At 37.1% G+C, this 19,352-nt stretch overlaps 1 protein-coding gene and 1 pseudogene across 1 annotated transcript; one reads left to right on the top strand and one right to left on the bottom strand.

Moving 5' to 3' along the window:
- The first annotated feature begins 315 nt into the window (after positions 1-315).
- Positions 316-1,248, top strand: LOC124505969 (olfactory receptor 52E5-like; annotated as a pseudogene).
- Positions 1,249-15,994: 14,746 nt separating this feature from the next.
- LOC124505779 (olfactory receptor 56A3-like) lies at positions 15,995-16,942 on the bottom strand. Its single transcript, XM_047071814.1, has one exon. The coding sequence runs from the start codon at positions 16,940-16,942 to the stop codon at positions 15,995-15,997; it is 948 nt and encodes a 315-aa protein (XP_046927770.1).
- Between the last annotated feature and the right edge of the window lie 2,410 nt (positions 16,943-19,352).

Below are 19,352 nucleotides of genomic sequence, written 5' to 3' on the forward strand. Positions count from 1 at the left end.
ACATTACAGAAGTTCCTCTAAAATGTAAGCACATCATTTTACATCATTACAATGATGTAATTTTACATCATTCTTAAGACTATTTGCAGAGTATCAAATTTGGGATGTATCTTGGACAGAAAAACAAGATGTCCAGAATCTGGTGAGTTCTGTATTTGGGAGCTTTTAAAATCATTTATCACTTTTCACTCCAGGGTCTTCTACTAAGGATTAAGGTGGAGAATTAATTCCATGTCTCTCCGTGGCCTGAAAGAATGACATGAATGAGATCGGAGTCCTGACACAATGTGAAAAAACTTACCAGCAACCGTGAAGATGGCCTATCATAATACTACTCAATCCCATCCTTCTTCCTTTGTCCTGCTGGGGATTCCAGGCCTGGAAATTTTTCACATCTGGGTTGGTTTCCCCTTTTGTATTGTATATCTGATTGCACTCCTGGGGAATGTTATAATCCTGTTTATAATTCAGACTGAGCCTAGTCTCCATGTTTTACTTCCTGGCAATGTTGGCCTTCACTGACCTAAGCCTGTCCTCTGCCACTATTCCCAAGATGCTGGGCATCTTTTGGTTCAATTTCAGGGAAATTCTTTTTGGTGCCTGCCTTGCACAGATGTTTATGACTCATCTGTGCACTGGCCTCAAGTCTGGGATACTGACAGTCATGGCCATAGATCGCTATGTTGCCACCTGCAATCTCCTGAGATATACCATGACTCTCAAAAACAAGGTGGTGACCATTCTCAGTATAGTCATGATCATGAGATCTTTAATCTTTGTTATTCCTTTTGTTTTCCTCATCTTGCTGTTGTCATTCTGTGGTGCCCATATCATCCCCCACACTTACTGTGAGCACATGGGCATTGACCGTCTTTCCTGTACCAGTATTAGGACCAATAATTTACTTGGTATGGTTGCTTTTTCTGTGGGATTAATTGACCTTATTGTAATTGGGTTTTTGTACATGAAAATACTCTATACAGTCTTTTGTTTACCATCGTGGAATGCCCGATTCAAAGCTCTCAACACCTGTGGCTCCCACATCTGTGTCATGCTCATCTTCTACATCCCAGCATTTTTCCCTTTCTGACCCACCGCTTTGGTCATAGCATCCTTGGATATATTCATATATTTCTTGCCAATCTACATATGGTTGTACCACCTGCACTCAACCCTGTTATCTATGGGGTTGGGAAAAAGCAGATTCAGGAGCAAGTCTTAAGAATTCTTAACCCTAAATATGTTTGATCCTCAACTTCCCAAGTCTTGATGAAATATATGATATACATAAATATATATACATTTTTTTGTGTGTGTGTATAGTATATGTGTGTGTGTGTGTGTAGTGATTGGATTCAGCTAGAAGGAAAAACCAAGGCCCAGTGCAGAGCTTATATTCTAAACACTATCAAGTACTATTGTATTATACCTGTGCTTTAACCCCTATGGACTTTCTAAACCAACTTGACAAAATCATCTCCACTGACATCACTAATTATGTTCTTGCCCTCACCACATGTCATGACCACTGTTCCACTATATGGCTATATTGTATGTATGTTATTCAACCTTACTCTTCACAACTGACTAAACTTGCCAAAGGCTGCCATAAGTTGGCATAATTTAATAGGAATATCTCTGTTATTAGATTTCTATAAGATGATTCTGGATTCTGAAATCTAACAGAATTAATCAGTTCACAAAAAGAAGTTCTGTGAAACTTTCTAAAAGAAAACAGCTAGACTTTATCTTATTTTTCCTTCTCTTACCCTATGTTCATCTGTTTTGTTTCTTAAATTCCACATATGAGTGAAATCATATATTTGTCTTTCTCTAATTGACTTATTTCACTAAGCATAATATATTCCAGTTCTATACACATTGTTCCAAGTAGCAAGATTTCACTCTTTTTGATCACCAAGTAATATTCCATTGTGTATGTATATATATATATATATATATATATATATATATATATATATATGGAATATTATACACACACACACACACACACACACCACCTCTTCTTTATCCATTCATCAGTCAATGGACATTGGGCTCTTCTTAATTTGGCTATTGTTGACAATTCTGCTATAAACTTTGGGGTGCAAGTGCCTCTTTGAATCAGCACTTTTGTATCCTTTGGATAAATACCTAGTAGTGCAATTGCTGGGACATAGAGTTTTATTTTTAATTTTTTTAAAGAACTTCCATGATGTTTTTCAGAGTGGCTGCACCAGTTTGCATTCCCACCAACAATGCAAGAGGGTTCCCATTTCTTTGCATCCTTGCCAACATCTCTTGTTGCCTGAGTTGTTCATTTTAGCCATTCTGACAGGTGTGAGGTGGTTATCTCATTGTGGTTTTGGTATGTATTTCTCTGATGATTAGCAAAGTTGAACATCTTTTCATGTGTCTGTTAGCCATCTGGATGTCTTCTTTCGAAAAGTGTTCATGTATTCTGCCCATTTCTTAACTAGATTTTTGCTTTTTGGGTGTTGAGTTAGATAAATTCCATATAGATTTTTAATACTAACCTTTTATCAGATATGTTATTTGAGAATATCTTCTCCCATTCCGTATGCTGCTTTTAGTTTTGTTGATTGTTTCCTTAACTGTACAGAAAATTTTATCTTGATGAAGTCCCAATAGTTCATGTTTGCTTTTGTTTCCCTTGGCCTCAGTGATGTGTCTAGTAAGAAGTTGCTCCAGCTGAGGTCAGAGAGGTTGCTGACTGTTTTATCCTGTAGGATTCTGATGGTTTCCTATCTCACATTTAGGTCTCTGATCCATTTTGAATTTATTTTTGTGTATGGTGTCAGAAAAGGGTAGAGCTTCATTCTTCTACATGTCACCATCCAGTTTTCCCAACACCATTTGTTGGAGAGATTGTCTTTTTTCCATTGGATATCCTTTCCTACTTTGTTGAAGAGGAGTTGACCATATAATTGTAGGTCCACTTCTGGGTTTTCTATTCTGTTCTATTGATCTATGTGTCTGTTTTTTTGTGCCAGTACCATGCTGTTTTGATAACTACAGCTTTGTAATACAGCTTGAAATATGGAATCATGATGCCTCCAGTTTTGTTTTTCTTGCTTCTTGATATAGGCATGAATTACAATATACTTCCCTCTTAGGACTGCCTTTGCTGCATCCCAGAGGTTTTGGACTTGCTGTTTTTTTTTTTTTTATTTTCATTTGCTTCCATGTATTTTTTTTAATTTCTTCTTTAATTTTCTGGTTAACCCATTAATTCTTTATTAGGATGTTTTTTAACTTCCATATATTTGAGGGCTTTCCAGATTCTTTCTTGTGATTGACCAATTCTCATAGCATCATGATTGGAAAATATGTATGGTATGATCTCAATCATTTTATAATTGTTCAAGGCTGATCTGTGACCCAGTATGTGATCTCTCCTGGAGAATGTTCCATATGTACTTGAGAAGAATGCATATTCTGCTGCCTTAAGATGGAATGTTCTGAATATATCAGTTAAGTCCATCTGGTACAGTGTGTCATTCAAAGCCATTATTTGCTTGTTGATTTTCTGCTTAGGTGATTTGTCCCTTGCTATAAGTGGGGTGTTAAAGTCCTCTACTATTATTATATTTTTATCAATGAGTTTCTTTATGTTTCTTATTAATTGATTTATATTATTGATTTCTTCCAAGTTTGGGGCATAAATATTCACAATTGTTAGATCTTCTTGATGGGATAGACAGATCCCTTAATTCTGATACAATGCCCTTCTTCACTTTTGTTACAGTCTTTGTTTTAAAATCTACGTTGTCTGATACAAGCATGGCTACTCCAGCTTTCTTTTGATGTCCATTAGCATGACAGTACTCTATCCCCTTACTTTTACTCTGTGGTTGTCTTTACGTTTAAAATGAGTCTCTTGTAGGCAGCATATAGACAGATCTTTTTTTTTAACCATTCTGTTAACCTATGTCTTTTTATTGGAGCATTTAGTCCATTTACAATCAGTGATTATTGGAAGATATGAATTTAGTGCCATTGTGTTGCCTGTAGAGTTGGTGTTTCTGGTGATGGTCTCTGGTCCTTTCTAGTTGTTGTTGCTTTGATATTTTTTGTTTGTTTGTTTGTTTGTTTGTTTGTTTTCTCCACTTAGCAATACCCCCTTAAAATTTCTTGCAGGGCTGGTTTAGTGGTCATGAACTCCTTTAGTTTCTGTTTGTCTGGGAAACTCTTTATCTCCTTCTATTCTGAATGACAATCTTGCTGGATAAAGAATTCTTAAGAAATAAACAAATAATAAAATAAGGATTATTATTATTATTATTATTATTATTATTATTATTATTCTTGGCTGCATATTTTTCTGATTCAACACATAGAATGTTCCCTGCCACTCCTTTCTGGCCTGCCATGTTTCTGTGGATAGATCTGCTGCTATGATCTGTCTTCCCTTGTAGGTTAAGGACTTCTTTTCCCTTGCTGCTTTCAGGATTCTTTTCTTGTCTGTGTATTTTATGAATTTGACTATGATATGCCTTGGTGATGGTTGGCTTTCATTGAATTTAATGGGAGTTATCTGTGCTTCCTGGATTTTGATGTCTGTGTCCTTCCTCAGATTAGGGGAGTTTTTAGCTATAATGTGTTTTAATAAACCTTCTGTCCCTCTTTCTATGTTTTCATCTTCTGGGACTCCTATGATGTGACTATTAGTACATTTTAATAAGTCACTGAGTTCCCTAAGTCTGATTCCATGACCTTTATTTTCCCTCTTTTTTCCAGCTACATTATTTTCCATAATTTTATGTTCTGTATCACTGATTCACTTCTCTGCTTCATCCATCTTCATTTTTATGGCCTCCATTTGGGATTGCATCTCAGTTACAGCATGTTTAATTTTGGCCTGACTAGATATTAGTTCTTTTATCTCTGCAGTAAGGGATTCTCTAGAGTATTCTATGCTTTTTTCAAGCCTACCTAATATCCTTAATATTGTTTAAAATTCTAATTTAGACTTATATATCTTACTTATATCTGCATTGATTAAATCTCTGGTCATCATTTCTTCCAGTTCTTTCTTTTGGGGTGAATTCCTCCTTCTTGTCATTTTGGAGAGAAAGGGAAAAAGCAAAATAAAACAAAATAAAAATGTTTTAATTGAAGAAAAATTTAAAAAATAAAAGAAAATACATAGCTAGATCTTAGCTCTGTTTTATTTTGCTTGTTACAAGAAGCTTGATAGAAAAAAGGTAGAAAGAAAGAAAAGAAAAAGAAGAAAAAATTAAAATTTAAAAAATATATAAAAATAAAAAATAATTTAAAAATTTTTTAAAATAAAATTTTAAAAATTGCTCTTTTTGTATCAAACAAAACAAGACAAAAATAAAAACAAATGCCAAATGACACAAGATCCTTTTTCTTCTAGAGCTGAAGCTCTACAACACTCTATGATCAGTAGACTTGGTGTAGGCAAAGGGTTTGTGCTGGTCATCTGGGAGACATGCATGTCCTGATTCTTAGATGCAATTGCCCTAGTGGAGATGTGCCTGCAGGGTGCAGGGGGGTGGGACTTGGTGTAGCAGCTCAGTTCTCCATTGGTGGTGCTGTTTAGCTCACTGAGGTGGATCAAGCTGGAGGGTGCAGGGAGAAAATGGCTTAAGGGGATGCATGCTGCCCTTCTTCAGTAAGCTATCACAGATGCTCAGTGATGAGCCCATGTCCCTGGTTTCTGTCAGATCCCCACCTCACCTCATCTGTGTCTGAGCTGTCTGCCTACCAAATGGCACAGTACTTCTGTGTTTTATCTCAGGTATGACTGTGTTTCAAAACCCCACACTTCAGAGGCCCCCACAGCACAGAACTGCACTCGTCATCTAGGAGAGGGTCTCTCTGCGTTGTATCCAGTGACAGCTTGTCACAGAAGACAGCCACATGACCACACAGATGGTCAGTTTACGGTAAATTGCAACACACAACTGGGGCAAGGGATTGCTGCCTTCAACCAGCATCTTTTTTCCTAAAATGGTGAGTGGCACCTCTTGATGGTGCCCACAGGGTCCTGTGTCCATGGAGAGGCTGCATCACTTATCCTGAAAGCACTCCCAGCAGGGGAACTGCTTCTCTCTGTTTGACCCTAGGGATCCTCAGGCTGCCTACTGCAGGGCTCAGGTCTACTCTCCCACTGCTCAGTTTCCCAGGTGCAAACCTGATAATTTTGCAGGCTTCCAAAACTTCAGAATCTGTGTTCTGCTGTTTATAGAAAACTGGAAGTACACTAACCCTCTCCTTTTTCCCTGTCAAAGGTTTTGGGGAGTAGTTTTCTTATGCAGTCCCCTGAGTGTGTTTTCACTTTTTTTTCCCCAGTGCTTTTTCTCTCTCTCCTCCTTATGTGTTACTCCCACCTCAGTCAGGGTTCCTTTGCCTGGGGAGTGCTCCCAGATCTTTTCTCTCACAAATTCTACACAGTTCCTACCTTCTGTGGGTCATTTTTCTGATTTGTAGATGTACAGCCTTGTTCTCTAAGACTTCTGATCAATTTCTTGGGTGTTCAGAATGATTTGATAATTATCTAGCTGTATTTGAGGGAGGAGGCAAACTTATGGTTGCCATCCTCTCCTCTGCCATCTCCTCTGCCATCTTACCTCCAAAAAATTTCAGTAACATCTAAAATTAATATTATTCTCTTAAGTCTAACCTCTGATGTTTCTTAGGTGCTCCCTAGTGATTTACATACCTCAATACCTATAGAGGTAACAATTGAATCCAATGAGACCTCACTAATATCTCAAATATCTTTACAGCATACATGCAGGGATCTTATGTAACATAACTTGCTTCTAGTATCATTATGAAAGCTATGTCCACCAGGATAAATCAGGACAAGACTGTGGTAGCAGACAGATACAAGTGATAATTCAAAGAACTGGAAAGATATTGCCATAACTTTTATCCATCATTATTTGAAAACTGTTTCTCAAATTTTTAATCCCCCAATACTTTTGGTCCTGCCCAAACCAGGAATCTAGCATGCTTCCACAGCCAGAGGGCACTCCCAGGCAGAGTCCCAGGTGTCTGCAGAACAGTGTTGGTGTGTAATGAAAGTGCAGGGCACCGACCATGTCTGCATTTGTTTACCCCTGTGCTGGTCAGATATTCCCATTCCCTATGCAAGTTAGCTCTGTCCTGCCACTGATTCTTCTAGATAATGCCTGTTACAATTTCTAAAGAGGGATTTAAGATATTCCTGCTACTGCAGTTGGTCCAGAAACTATAAATCATGTACTTCATCTCCCTCCTTTACCAGTCATTCTAGATATCTCTCACATACAATCAAAGTTTCTAGAAGTCATGACTTCTAGCTGCCTGGTTGTTCATTGCCCCCTCTTCTCTGACACATGCTCTGAGATGGGCATTAATGTGAACTGTGAAGATCTGCATGCTTTGTGCCAAATCCCATTAGGGTATTCATATACTTTTTGCGTCTGATTTTCAAATCTTACTAATCCTCTCTTTATACCAAGTCGATGACCAGATGTACTGCTCAGAGCACTGTCTCCATCTTTGCAGTTAATCCATGATTGAGGCTGCAATGAGGTAACAGTCCATTTCTACCTTGCACATCATGAGCTAACTCATTCATTCATACACCCAAGTTTCTTTCTCCCCTTTTATCTAATAAAAGGGAGCTTTCTTGAAGCCACGGTGTTAGGAGAGGGAAGGACATTCATGTAAATTAGATAAGCCAAATAAGCTCTGAGACAAAAGCTAGCATAATTTGTGCCCTCTGTAGTTGCTCTAGGCAACTCCAAAAATACTATTCTCTTAATAGAATGGATTGCTGCTCTGCCTGTACAAGTTGATTATTTCTTGCCTCAGACAGTTGGAGCTGTGTTTTGAATTGTGACTAGCTCTCTGAAGAAGTCTTTGCTGCAAACTTTATGGGTTTATCCTGGGACCCTTATATTATGACTTGTCAGAGTCCACATAGATTCTTTATCTACCATTAATACCATTGTATCTCCCAAACACAACTGTATCTCCAAAATCCTATGGTCTGAGAAGTGGGGCTGCTTGAACTTCAGCCTAAATGTGCTGCAGAGTTCTGTCTTGCTCTTGGCCCCAGTAAAAATTGTAAGCCTTCAAAAAAAAAAATTGTTAACCTTCAATGTCACCTGTTGAACAGATCATGGATCATATCAGAATTCTCAATGGTGTTACATGTTGTCTCCAATATCCAAAAAGTCTTCTTTCTTAGTGATAAGAGGTGAAAGATACAATAGTTTGTTCCTATAGATGACGGTGATGTCTGAGCATGCTCCTAACCAATGGAAATGTAAAAACATCCTGACTAAGGCAACCTCCTGAATCTTTTTGGCATTTCTCTTCTACCCTCTCATGTGCATGTGTCTTATCAGATAATCTAGGGTTCTTGACATTTTCTGTGTAACCAAACTGATTAATATGATGTTGTCCATATAGTGGATCAGTGAGATTGGAGTATCAAAATGCTCCAGGTTCTATAGAGTGATGGAAGGGATAAATGAACAGAAGCAAGATCCATCTATATTCTGCATACAAGATCCATTTTAGACCTAAAGACACATGCAGATTGAAAGTAAAGGGACAGAAAACATTTATCATAAAAATGGAAGTGAAAAGAAAGCCAGGGAGCAATACTTATATCAGACAAAATACACTTTAAAACAATGATTGTAACAAAAGACAAAGAAGAACACTATATAATCGTAAAGGGAACAATCCAACAATTACAACAATTACAATTACATATATTTATGGCTCCAAGATGGGGGCAATCAAATACAAAAAGCAGATATTAACAAACATAAAGGAGGTAATCCATACTTCCATAAAGGAAGTAATCCTAATTGCATAAAGGATGCAATCCTTTGTGATGCAGCAAAAGCTGTTTTAAGAGGGAAGTTTATAGCAATACAGGCCTATCTTAGGAAGCAAGAAAAATGTTAAATGAACAACCTAACCTTACACTTAAAAGTGCTAGAAAAAGAACAAACAAAATCCACAACCAGTAGAGGGAAGGAAATAATAAAGATTAGAAGAGAAACAAACAAAAGAGAAACTAAAAATAAAACAATATAATAAATCAATTAAACCAGGAGCTGGTTCTACGAAAAGATCAACAAAATTGATAAAACTTTAGTTAGATTCATCAGACAAAAGAGAGATAGGAGTAGGGAGGAATGGAAAGAGGGAGAGAGAACACAAAATCAGAAATGAAAGAGGAGATATAACCAGCATCACAGAAATATAAAGGATTATAAGAGAATATTATGAACAACTATATGCCAACAAATTGTACAACATGAAAGAAATAGATGAATTCCTAGAAAATATCCAAAAGCTGAATTAGGAAGAAACAAAAAATTTGAATAGACCGATTCTCAGCAATGAAATTAAATCAGTAATAAAAAATTACCAACAAACAAAAGTCCAGGATCAAATGCCTTCAGAGGTGAATTCTCCCAAACATTTAAAGAGTTACTGCCTATTCTCCTCAAATTTTTCCAAAAAAAAAAAAGAAGAGGAAGAAAAGCTTCCAAGTGTATTCTACGAGGCCAGCATTACCCTGATACCAAAACCAGAAAAAGACACTACAAAAAGAAGAAGAAGAAGAACAACAACAACAACAACAACTACAGGCCAATATCTGTGATGAACATAGACACAAATATCCTCAACAAACTACTAGTAAACAGAATCCAACAATAAATTTAAAAAATCATTCACCATAATCAACTGACATTTATTACTGGGATGCAAGAGTGGTACGGTATTTGTAAGGCAATCAATGTGATGAATCACATCAATAAGAGAAAGGATAAAGAAGATATGATTATTTCAACAGATGTAGAAAAAGCATTTGACAAAGTATGACATCCATTCATGAAAAAAACCCAACACAGTAGGTATAGAGGGAACATACTTCTAGATGATAAAGTCCATAAATGAAAAATCCACAGTTAACATCATAAAAAAAATGGTAAAAAATTAAGAACTTTTCTCCTAATATCAGGAACAAGACAAGGGTGTCCACTCTTGCCACTTTTTCCTCAACATGATTATACAAGTCCTAGCCACAGCAGTCAGACCAGAAAAAAAATAAAAGGCATCCAAATTGGGAAAGAAGAAGTAAAACATTCACTATTTGCATATGGCATGATAATATCAAAATAACACCAGCATTCTTCACAGAACTACAACAAACAATCCTAAAATTTGTATGGAACCACAAAAGACTTCAAATAGCTAAAGTAATGTTGAAAAAGAAAACCAAAGCTGGAGGCATCACAATTCTGTACTTTAAGCTGTATAACACAGCTGTAGCAATCAAGACAGTATGGTATTGGAAAAAAAAGAAAAAAACAGACACAGAGATTAATGGAATAGAGTAGAGACCCAGAAATTGACCCACAAATATAGGGCCAGCTAATCTTTGACAAAGCAGGAAAGAGTATCCAATGGAAAAGAGACAGTATCTTCAACAAATGGTGCTGGGAAAACTGGACACTGACATGTAGAAGAATGAAACTGGACCATTTTCTTACATCATACACAAAAATAAATTCACCTAAAGGTGAGACAAGAAACCACCAAAATCCCACAGGAGAAAACAGGCAGCAACCTCTTTGACCTAGGCTGTAGCAACTTCTTATTGACATGTCTCCAGAGGCAAGGGAAACAAAACTAAAATTAACTATTGGGACCTCATCAAGATAAAAAGCTTCTGCACAGTGAAGGAAACAATCAACAAAAATAAATGACAACTGACGGAACGGGAGAAGACATTTGCAAATGGCATATCTGATAAAGAGTTAGTATCCAAAATCTGTAAAGAATTTACCAAACTCAATACCCAAGAAAGAAATAATCCAATGACAAAATGGGCAGAAGACATGAATAGACATTTTTCCAAAGAAGATATCCAGATGGCTAATAGACCCATGAAAACATACTCAACATCACTCATCATCAAGGAACTACAAATCAAAACCACAATAAGTTACCTCACACCTGTCAGAATGGCTGAAATGAACAAAACAAGAAACAATAAGTTTAGTGGGAATGTGAAGAAAAGGGACCCCTTTGCACTGTTGATGGGAATGCAAACTAGGGTAGCCACTCTGGAAATCAGCATAGAGGCTCATTAAAAATTAAAATAGTACTATCCTAAGACCCAGCAATTGCACTACTAGGTATTTATCCAAAAGATACAAAAATACTGATTCGAAGGGGCACATGCACCCCAATGTTTATAGCAGCAATATCAACTATAGCCCAAGTGTCCATTGAATGATGAATGGATAAGGAAGATGTAACTACACACACACACACACACACACACACACACACACACACACACACTGGAATACTACTCAGTGATGAAAAAGAACGATATCTTGCCATTTGCAACAATGGCAATGGATGGAACTAGAGGGTATTATGCTGAGCTACATAAGTCAGTCAGAGAAAGACAGATATCATATGATTGACTCATATGTGAACTTTGAGAAACAAAACATATAACAGAGGGGAAGGGAAGGAAAATAAGATAAAAATAGAGAGGAAAGTAAACCATAAGAGACTCTTTTTTTTTGTTTAAGTTTATTTATTTTGAGAGACAGAGAGAAAGCTGGAGAGGAGCAGAGAGTGAGAGAGAGAATCTCAAGCAGGCTCTGTGCTGTCAGCACAGAACCTGACTTGGGCTTGATCCCACAAATCGGGAGATCATACTTGAACCAAAATCAAGAGTTGGATGCTCAACCAACTGAGCCACCCAGGTGCCCCTAGAGACTCTTAAATACTGGGAACAAACAGGGTTGCTGGAGGGGTGGTGGGTGGGGGAATGTCAAATAAGTGAAGGGAATTAAGGAGGGCACTTTTTGGGATGAGCACTGGGTGTCATTTGTAAGAGATGAATCACTAGGTTCTACTCCTGAAGCCAAGACTACACTGTATGGTAACTAACTTGAATTTAAATTAAAAAAATGAAAAGAAAACCCAAAAGACTCTACCAAAAAATTACTAAAACTGATAAATGAATTCAGTAAATTCAAAGGATAAAAATCAATTTAGGTATGGAAATCATTGCATTTCTATATACTAATAATGAAGTAGCAGAAAGAGAAATTAAGAAAACAATCTAATTTATAATTGCACCCAAAATAATAATATAGCTAATAATAAACAAGGAGGTAAAAGACCCGTACTTTGAAAATGATAAAACATTTATGAAAGAAGTTAAAGATGACACAAACAAATGGAAAAATATTCCATGCTCATGGATTGGGAAAACAAATATTGTTAAAATGTTCATTCTACCCAAAGTAATCTACAGATTTAAAGCAATTCCTGTCAAAATACCAATAACATTTTTTTTTCAGAACTAGAACAAATAAACCTAAAATTTGTATGGAACCACAAAAGACTCCGAATACACAAAGCAATCTTAAAAATGAGAACAAAACTGGAAGTATCAGAATCCTAGATATACAGATATACTACAAAACTGTAATAAACAAAACAGCATGGCACTGGCACAAAAATAGACACAGATCCATAAAAGAAAATAAAGATCCCAAAAATAAACCCACAACTACATGGTCAATTAATCTATGATAAAGGAGGCAAGTATATGCAAAGGGAAAAAGACAGTCACTTCAACAAATAGTGTTGGGAAAACTGGACAACTACATCCAAAAGAGTGAGACTGGATCACTTTCTTACACCACAGACATAAGTAAACTCAAAATAGATTAAAGACCTAAATGTGACACCTGAAATCATAAAAATCCTAGAAGAGAGCACAAGCAATAATTTGTCGACATCAGCAGTAGTAAAATTTTTCTATATATGTCTTCTAAAGCACAAGAAACAAAAGCAAAAATAAACTCTGGAGACTACATCAAAATAAAAAGCTTTTGCATAGCAAAGGAAATAATGAACATAACTAACAGACAACCTACTGAACGGGGGAAGATATTTGGAAATGAAATGCCTGAGAAGGGGCTAATATCCAAAATATATAAAGAACTTATACAATTCAACACCACAAAAAAATTAATCCAATTAAAAGATGGGAAGAAGGCTTTAACAGACATTTCACCAAAAAAGATATAAAAATGGCCAAGAAGCAATTGAAAAGTTGGTCAACATCACTGATCATCAGGAAAATGCAAAACAAAACCACAATGAGATATCAACTAACACTTGTCACAATGGCTAAAATCCAGAACACAAGAAAGAAGTTTTGGTGAGGATATGGAGAAAAATGAATTATCTTGTATTGTTGGTAGGAATGCAAACTGTGCAGGCCCTGTGAAAAAAAGTATGGAGTTTTCTCAAAAAATTAAAAATAGAATTACCATATGACCAAGTAATTCTACCACTGGGTATTTACCCAAAGAATATGAAAACACTAATCTGAAAATATATGAGTGCCAGTATGTTTATGCAGCATTATTTACCATAACCCAATTATGGAATCACCCCAAGTGTCCATTGATAGAAGAATGACCAAGGAAGATGTGGTATACATATAGGATGGAATATTTTCAATCATAAAGAAGAATGAGATCTTGCCTTTTACAAAAACATGGATGGATCTACAAAGTATAATGCTAAGTGAAGTAAGTCAGTCAGAGAAAGCCAAATACCAAATGATTTTCTCAAATGTGGAGTTTAAGAAACAAAACAAATAAACAAAAAAAAAGGAATGGACAAAATTAGACTCCTAAATATTGAAGACAGACTGGTGGTTACCAGAGGGGAGGTGAGTGTGAAATGGGTGAAATAAGTGAAAGGAATTAAAAGCACACATAGCATAATGATCGCTGAGTAATGTATAGAATTGTTGAATCACTATATTGTACACCTGAAACTAATATAACTCTGCATGTTAATTAAACTGGAATTTAAAAATAAATGAATACAAATAAAAACAAAATAAATTCATTTAAAAATATTTTTTAAAAAATCATTTAAAACAATGTTCTAGGTTCTTGTGGTCTATATAGTGACAAAAAGCAAAACGGTTAATGTAGCCTAGAGAAAGTCCTTGACTGTATACTGCTGCCTACACCAGTTCAATAGAAACTGCTCTTGGCATATTTTCTGGGTGGGAATTAACTGAGAAGAACACATCAGCCAGAATAATATCTGCATAGTAAATTGCCAGAGACTTTGTCAGCTTTAGTGCAGATGCCATATTTGACACAACAATTGTACTGAAACTATAACTCGATAAAATTTACTTTTGTCCACCTTTATCTGCTGTGAACTCTGGTTTATGCAGGGACTATCCTAGTGAATTTAAATGGATATGTGTTTGTGGACCACCACTCTACACCTTTTCAAGTCTCTGTACTATTACAGCACAGGATGCAGTTTGGGTTCTGACTCACTCAATTGATCATAATAAGGGGAGTTGTTCTTTTTTGGTTCAGGGGCAATACAGGATGCAGTGATGAGTAAGTTATTGCTGTGCACAACTGGGGCTCAGTCCCATTGGGAATTCATGAGCGATATTAAAAAACAATATTCTATTTTTGTGTTTTAATATCTAACAAAATTCCCAGAACACAAAGTGTGCCTAGAAACTCTCCAATTTATATGATACAATGTTCAGATAATATGTTTTAAACATTTTAAACTATTATTATGGGATCATGTATTATAATCCTTATAATTCTTCAGTCATTAACAGAGCTATGTTTGCACACCATAAAGTATGACACCCTAGATCCAAAAGATAAATGTCCAAAGCACAAACACAACGGGGAGGAGAATTTAGAAGCCCCTTAAGTCTAATCAGATTCATTGCTAATCACTGCACAATGAGAAACCCATGCAAAATCCCAATCCTCTTGCAATGCACATTTCTTTTTTTTTTTCAATATATGAAATTTATTGTCAAATTGGTTTCCATACAACACCCAGTGCTCATCCCAAAAGGTGCCTTCCTCAATACCCATCACCCACCCTCCCCTCCCTCCCACCCCCCATCAACCCTCAGTTTGTTCTCAGTTTTTAACAGTCTCTTATGCTTTGGCTCTCTCCCACTCTAACCTCTTTTTTTTTTCCTTCCTCTCCTCCATGGGTTTCTGTTAAGTTTCTCAGGATCCACATAAGAGTGAAAACATATGGTATCTCTCTTTCTCTGTATGGCTTATTTCACTTAGCATCACACTCTCCAGTTCCATCCACGTTGCTACAAAGGGCCATATTTCGTTCTTTCTCATTGCCATGTAGTACTCCATTGTGTATATAAACCACAATTTCTTTATCCATTCATCAGTTGATGGACATTTAGGCTCTTTCCACAATTTGGCTATTGTTGAGAGTGCTGCTGTAAACATTGGGGTACAAGTGCCCCTATGCATCAGTACTCCTATATCCCTTGGGTAAATTCCTAGCAGTGCTACTGCTGGGTCATAGGGTAGGTCTATTTTTAATTTTCTGAGGAACCTCCACACTGCTTTCCAGAGTGGCTGCACCAATTTGGCAGTGCACATTTCAAAAGACTGCCCAATTTCAGACCAAATTATAGACCACAAGCAACTTTTCATCATTCAGGACTGAAATTTCACCCCTATGTCTTTGTCTCCAAAATGCTCCCTTCGATAAAAATAAGAATAAAAATACATTGCATATTACACAACTACCCCAAAATATCCACAGTTGTATAGTCAAGAACACAAAGACATGGCATATTAATAGCTGTATATTCAAGAATAAAATTCTCACTAAGCTACCTGTCCAAGAAATCCCAGTATTTTGTCAAAATAGGATAATGTGCATGGTGGAAAGGCAAAGGGATCAAGGATATTGTTAAAGTAAAAGTGAGAGAAAGGGAAACATACAATGAAACTTAAGTTTTATTAAAGAAGACACAATATCCAATAGCTATGAATTCCAGCCCACTCACCCATTATTGATTCAAAACTCATCCTATATTAGGAATGCAGAGATCTTGTCCTTATTAGCACACTTTCTTCAGTAATCTCTGGATTCCTTGCTTGATCTCCTGGGTTTGCACTCCATACACAACGGGGTTGAGGGCTGAGAAGATGATATGGTGGAGGACGTTGAGCAAGACTGGAACATCAGGGGAGACCTTCTTCTTCACCACATGAGTGAGCACGAAGACCAGAAGGATGGTGCTGAAGAAGAGGATAAGGATGAAGTGGGAGCCACATGTGCTCAGGGCCTTGGCCACAGCACCCTCTGCCTTGAGTCTCAGCACAGCTCGCCATATGAGGGTATAAGAGAGGAAGATGAGGATGAGGTCAGATCCTAGCAGTGTCCAGCCTACAACAAACTGGTAGATACGACTAATGGCGACATCATTACAAGAGAGCCTGGAGACAAACATATTGGCACAGATGCAGTTGTCAATGACATTTGTCCCACAATAATGGAGTTGGGATGATAGAATGGGGATAGGCATTGTAACAATACTATTCCTGGCCAAAATAAAAATGGCAGCTTTTACTACAAATTGGTCAGTGATGATGGATGGGTACCTCAGTGGGTGGCAGATGGCCACATAGCGCTCATAGGCCATGACCATGAATGTGCAGGATTCCATAGCAAAGAACCAATTCATGATGTACATCTGGAGGAAACAGGCATAGAAACTGATGGACTTGAGGTCAAACCAGAAGATGGCCAGGACCTTGGGGATGACAGTGAGGCAGACAACAATGTCCAGCAGGGAAAGTATACTGAGCAGATAGTACATGGGCTCATGCAGAGAGACCTCTAGCCAGATGGTAATCAGGAGAACACTATTGGCCCCTATGGCCAGAAGGAAGAGAAGGCTGAGGGGCAGGGACAACCAGAACTTCCAGCTGGGGGACCTGACAAAACAATTCAGGAGGAAGTCTGAAACCTCAGAGGAGATGGTGCCATTTTGGTATATTGTCATATTTTGTCATATATATTTCTGCACCTTTCTTTCAGTGATCTGTAAAATTAGGATAAAAATTAGATACTGACTTAAGACACATAAATTTAGAACAATTTGCTTTAGTTAGGTGAAACTCGTGAGTCCTAGCTGGTCATCCAGAGTCATGTGAATTCATCTGTTTATCCTTTGTGCCATGCTCCAGAGCCACTCCTATCACTAAACAGTATAGAAGACTGAGGTAATACGGTTTGTTTTTACATGTTTGATTTGTTCAAGGTTTATTTTTAAGAGAATTGTAATATGTTTGCAGAAACCAAAGAGGAGAAAATTACTTAGAAAACTATTTTTTGAAAGTTTTCCCCCCAATTTGTCAATTCAACTGTAACCATTTACACAGATAAGGAAACAGAACCTGGCACAAATAGGGACACAGATAAATGTCCCTGGGTCTCATGTCACCCCCATTCTGAGTTTTCAGCTATAGTTTGTTTTAATTACAGATTTAAAAGATGATGCCCTGGGGTGCCTGGGTGGCTCAGTTAGTTAAGCGTCCAGCTATTAATTTCTGCTCAGGCCATGATCTCACAGTTCTGTGTTGACAGCATGGAGCTTTCTTGGGATTGTCTCCTTCCCTCTCTCTGCCTCTCTTCTGATTATATGCTTTCTCTCTCAAAATAAATAAATAAAAACTCAAAAAAAGATGATGCCTTGTAAATAAAGTTAATCTTCATTATCTCTAAACAGTCATTTAATGAGGGAGGTGTGGATCCTGCCAAAAAATTGCTTTTCTCCTTTCTATATATCTTCATATTTGTACGATTCTTAACTTTGGGAAGAAACAATCTTAAGAGGAGAAGAAGCAATTCCACATAGCTTTGTGAGACCGATATCTGCCATCAGACAAGGTGAAAATTTGATTGTTCTGGTTGCAATAGTGTGAGGGTGATGAAGTCTTATCTTTAAAGTTTTTGCATCCCGTTTCTATTTTATTTTTCCATTATTAGTATAATGATCCAGGTACACATTCCTCTGTTTCCAAGCCCAGTTCGATGTTGCCATGTTCTCTAACATTTGACGTCCTCCCCTGGCATTCTGTTAGGTGCTAGGGTCACAATGTTGAAAAAGAAACTGTCCCTTTCTCAAGGAAGCAAACTAAGAGCATTCAGGAAACAATGGGTAAAAATAAGAACAAATGACAGGTCTTGCACAAATAATTAGGAGAATGTAGAGGAGACTGAGTACCTCTGACATGGGACATAGGCTGGCGAAAATTAATTTAAATGAAGTGAGGTGGTTCTCTCCTTTACATTATAGGTGAAGGGTTCTAAGGTGCTTGTCCCCCTGAATTGTGAACAAGATTTGAAAGATGACTGAAAGCTGGTCAAAGGTGAGGATCGGGTCTTTGTGGGGTACTTCAAATCATGCAGTCCATTGTAGCTAAATCTATCTACATGCACCAAGGCCTCTGTTAAACCATTACTTTGTGGGTTTAGAAACACTTTTTCATTGGGAGTTTAAATACTTCCCTATTTATTACTCTTGAGGTTCACTATAGAAGATAAATTGCATATTGATTTGGAATTTCTAGAATTCCTAGGGCTTCATCCCATTGAATTATTCAGCATCCAATGAGATATGTTATAATATCACATTACCAACAAGGAAAATTATACCTCACAATTGTATTCACTCATTACTGTATTACGCTGCTCTTCTTGCTTAATACAGTGGGTTGGTTGGAGTAATTTCTAGGATTCCTCTGCATCTCATGAATAATTATAATGATAATGTGTTTGCCCCATCAATTCTATAAAAAGAAAACACAAACTTCACCAGTGATACAATGAATAGTTTTGACAACAGAATCTGATGGAGGAGCAATAGTTTGGCATAGGGGTTAGAGTAGCAAGGAAGAGAGTTTTATTAAATCATGAACTCAGATTGGAACAATGTTTTCATACCTCTATGATGAGGAAGTATTAGGAAAGCTGAGGGCAAAGCAAAAGTTAACATCACCCTCCCCCACCCCATGGGGGGGGCGGCGGCAGTGAGATATGTGTGACATTGCTCAGGCACTCCTGGCTGCCCAAGAACAAAGGAAAGGGGAAAACAAATGGTTAACTGATAGAGACCACAGTCATGGAGAATATGAGTCTCCATCAGTTCACATAAATCATAGTAAATTATAAGAAAAAGGCAATCTTGTCAACAACCTAATCTCCAGAAACCTATAGATTTAGTTTCCCGGAACCCCAGTATCACCCTCCCTTCCACAATGATGTGGGGAACAAAAGCAAGAAGGAAATGTTAGGTATAGTTAAATTCCTTTATAACCTGCAGCCCATTGACAAATACTTGAAGCAAATACACAGTGTAGCATTTCTCCATTAACTCCCTACTGACTTAATGTTAATGCCTGACTAGAGAG

The sequence above is a fragment of the Lynx rufus genome, unplaced genomic scaffold (genome assembly GCF_022079265.1).
Source record: "Lynx rufus isolate CCGP_SWC_20201006 ecotype Redwood Valley unplaced genomic scaffold, mLynRuf1.p SCAF_9, whole genome shotgun sequence".
NCBI lineage: Eukaryota > Metazoa > Chordata > Mammalia > Carnivora > Felidae > Lynx > Lynx rufus.

Excerpts from the sequence above, each read along its gene's own strand:
- LOC124505779 (XM_047071814.1), bottom strand. The coding sequence starts at position 16,942 with ATGACAATATACCAAAATGGCACCATCTCCTCTGAGGTTTCAGACTTC.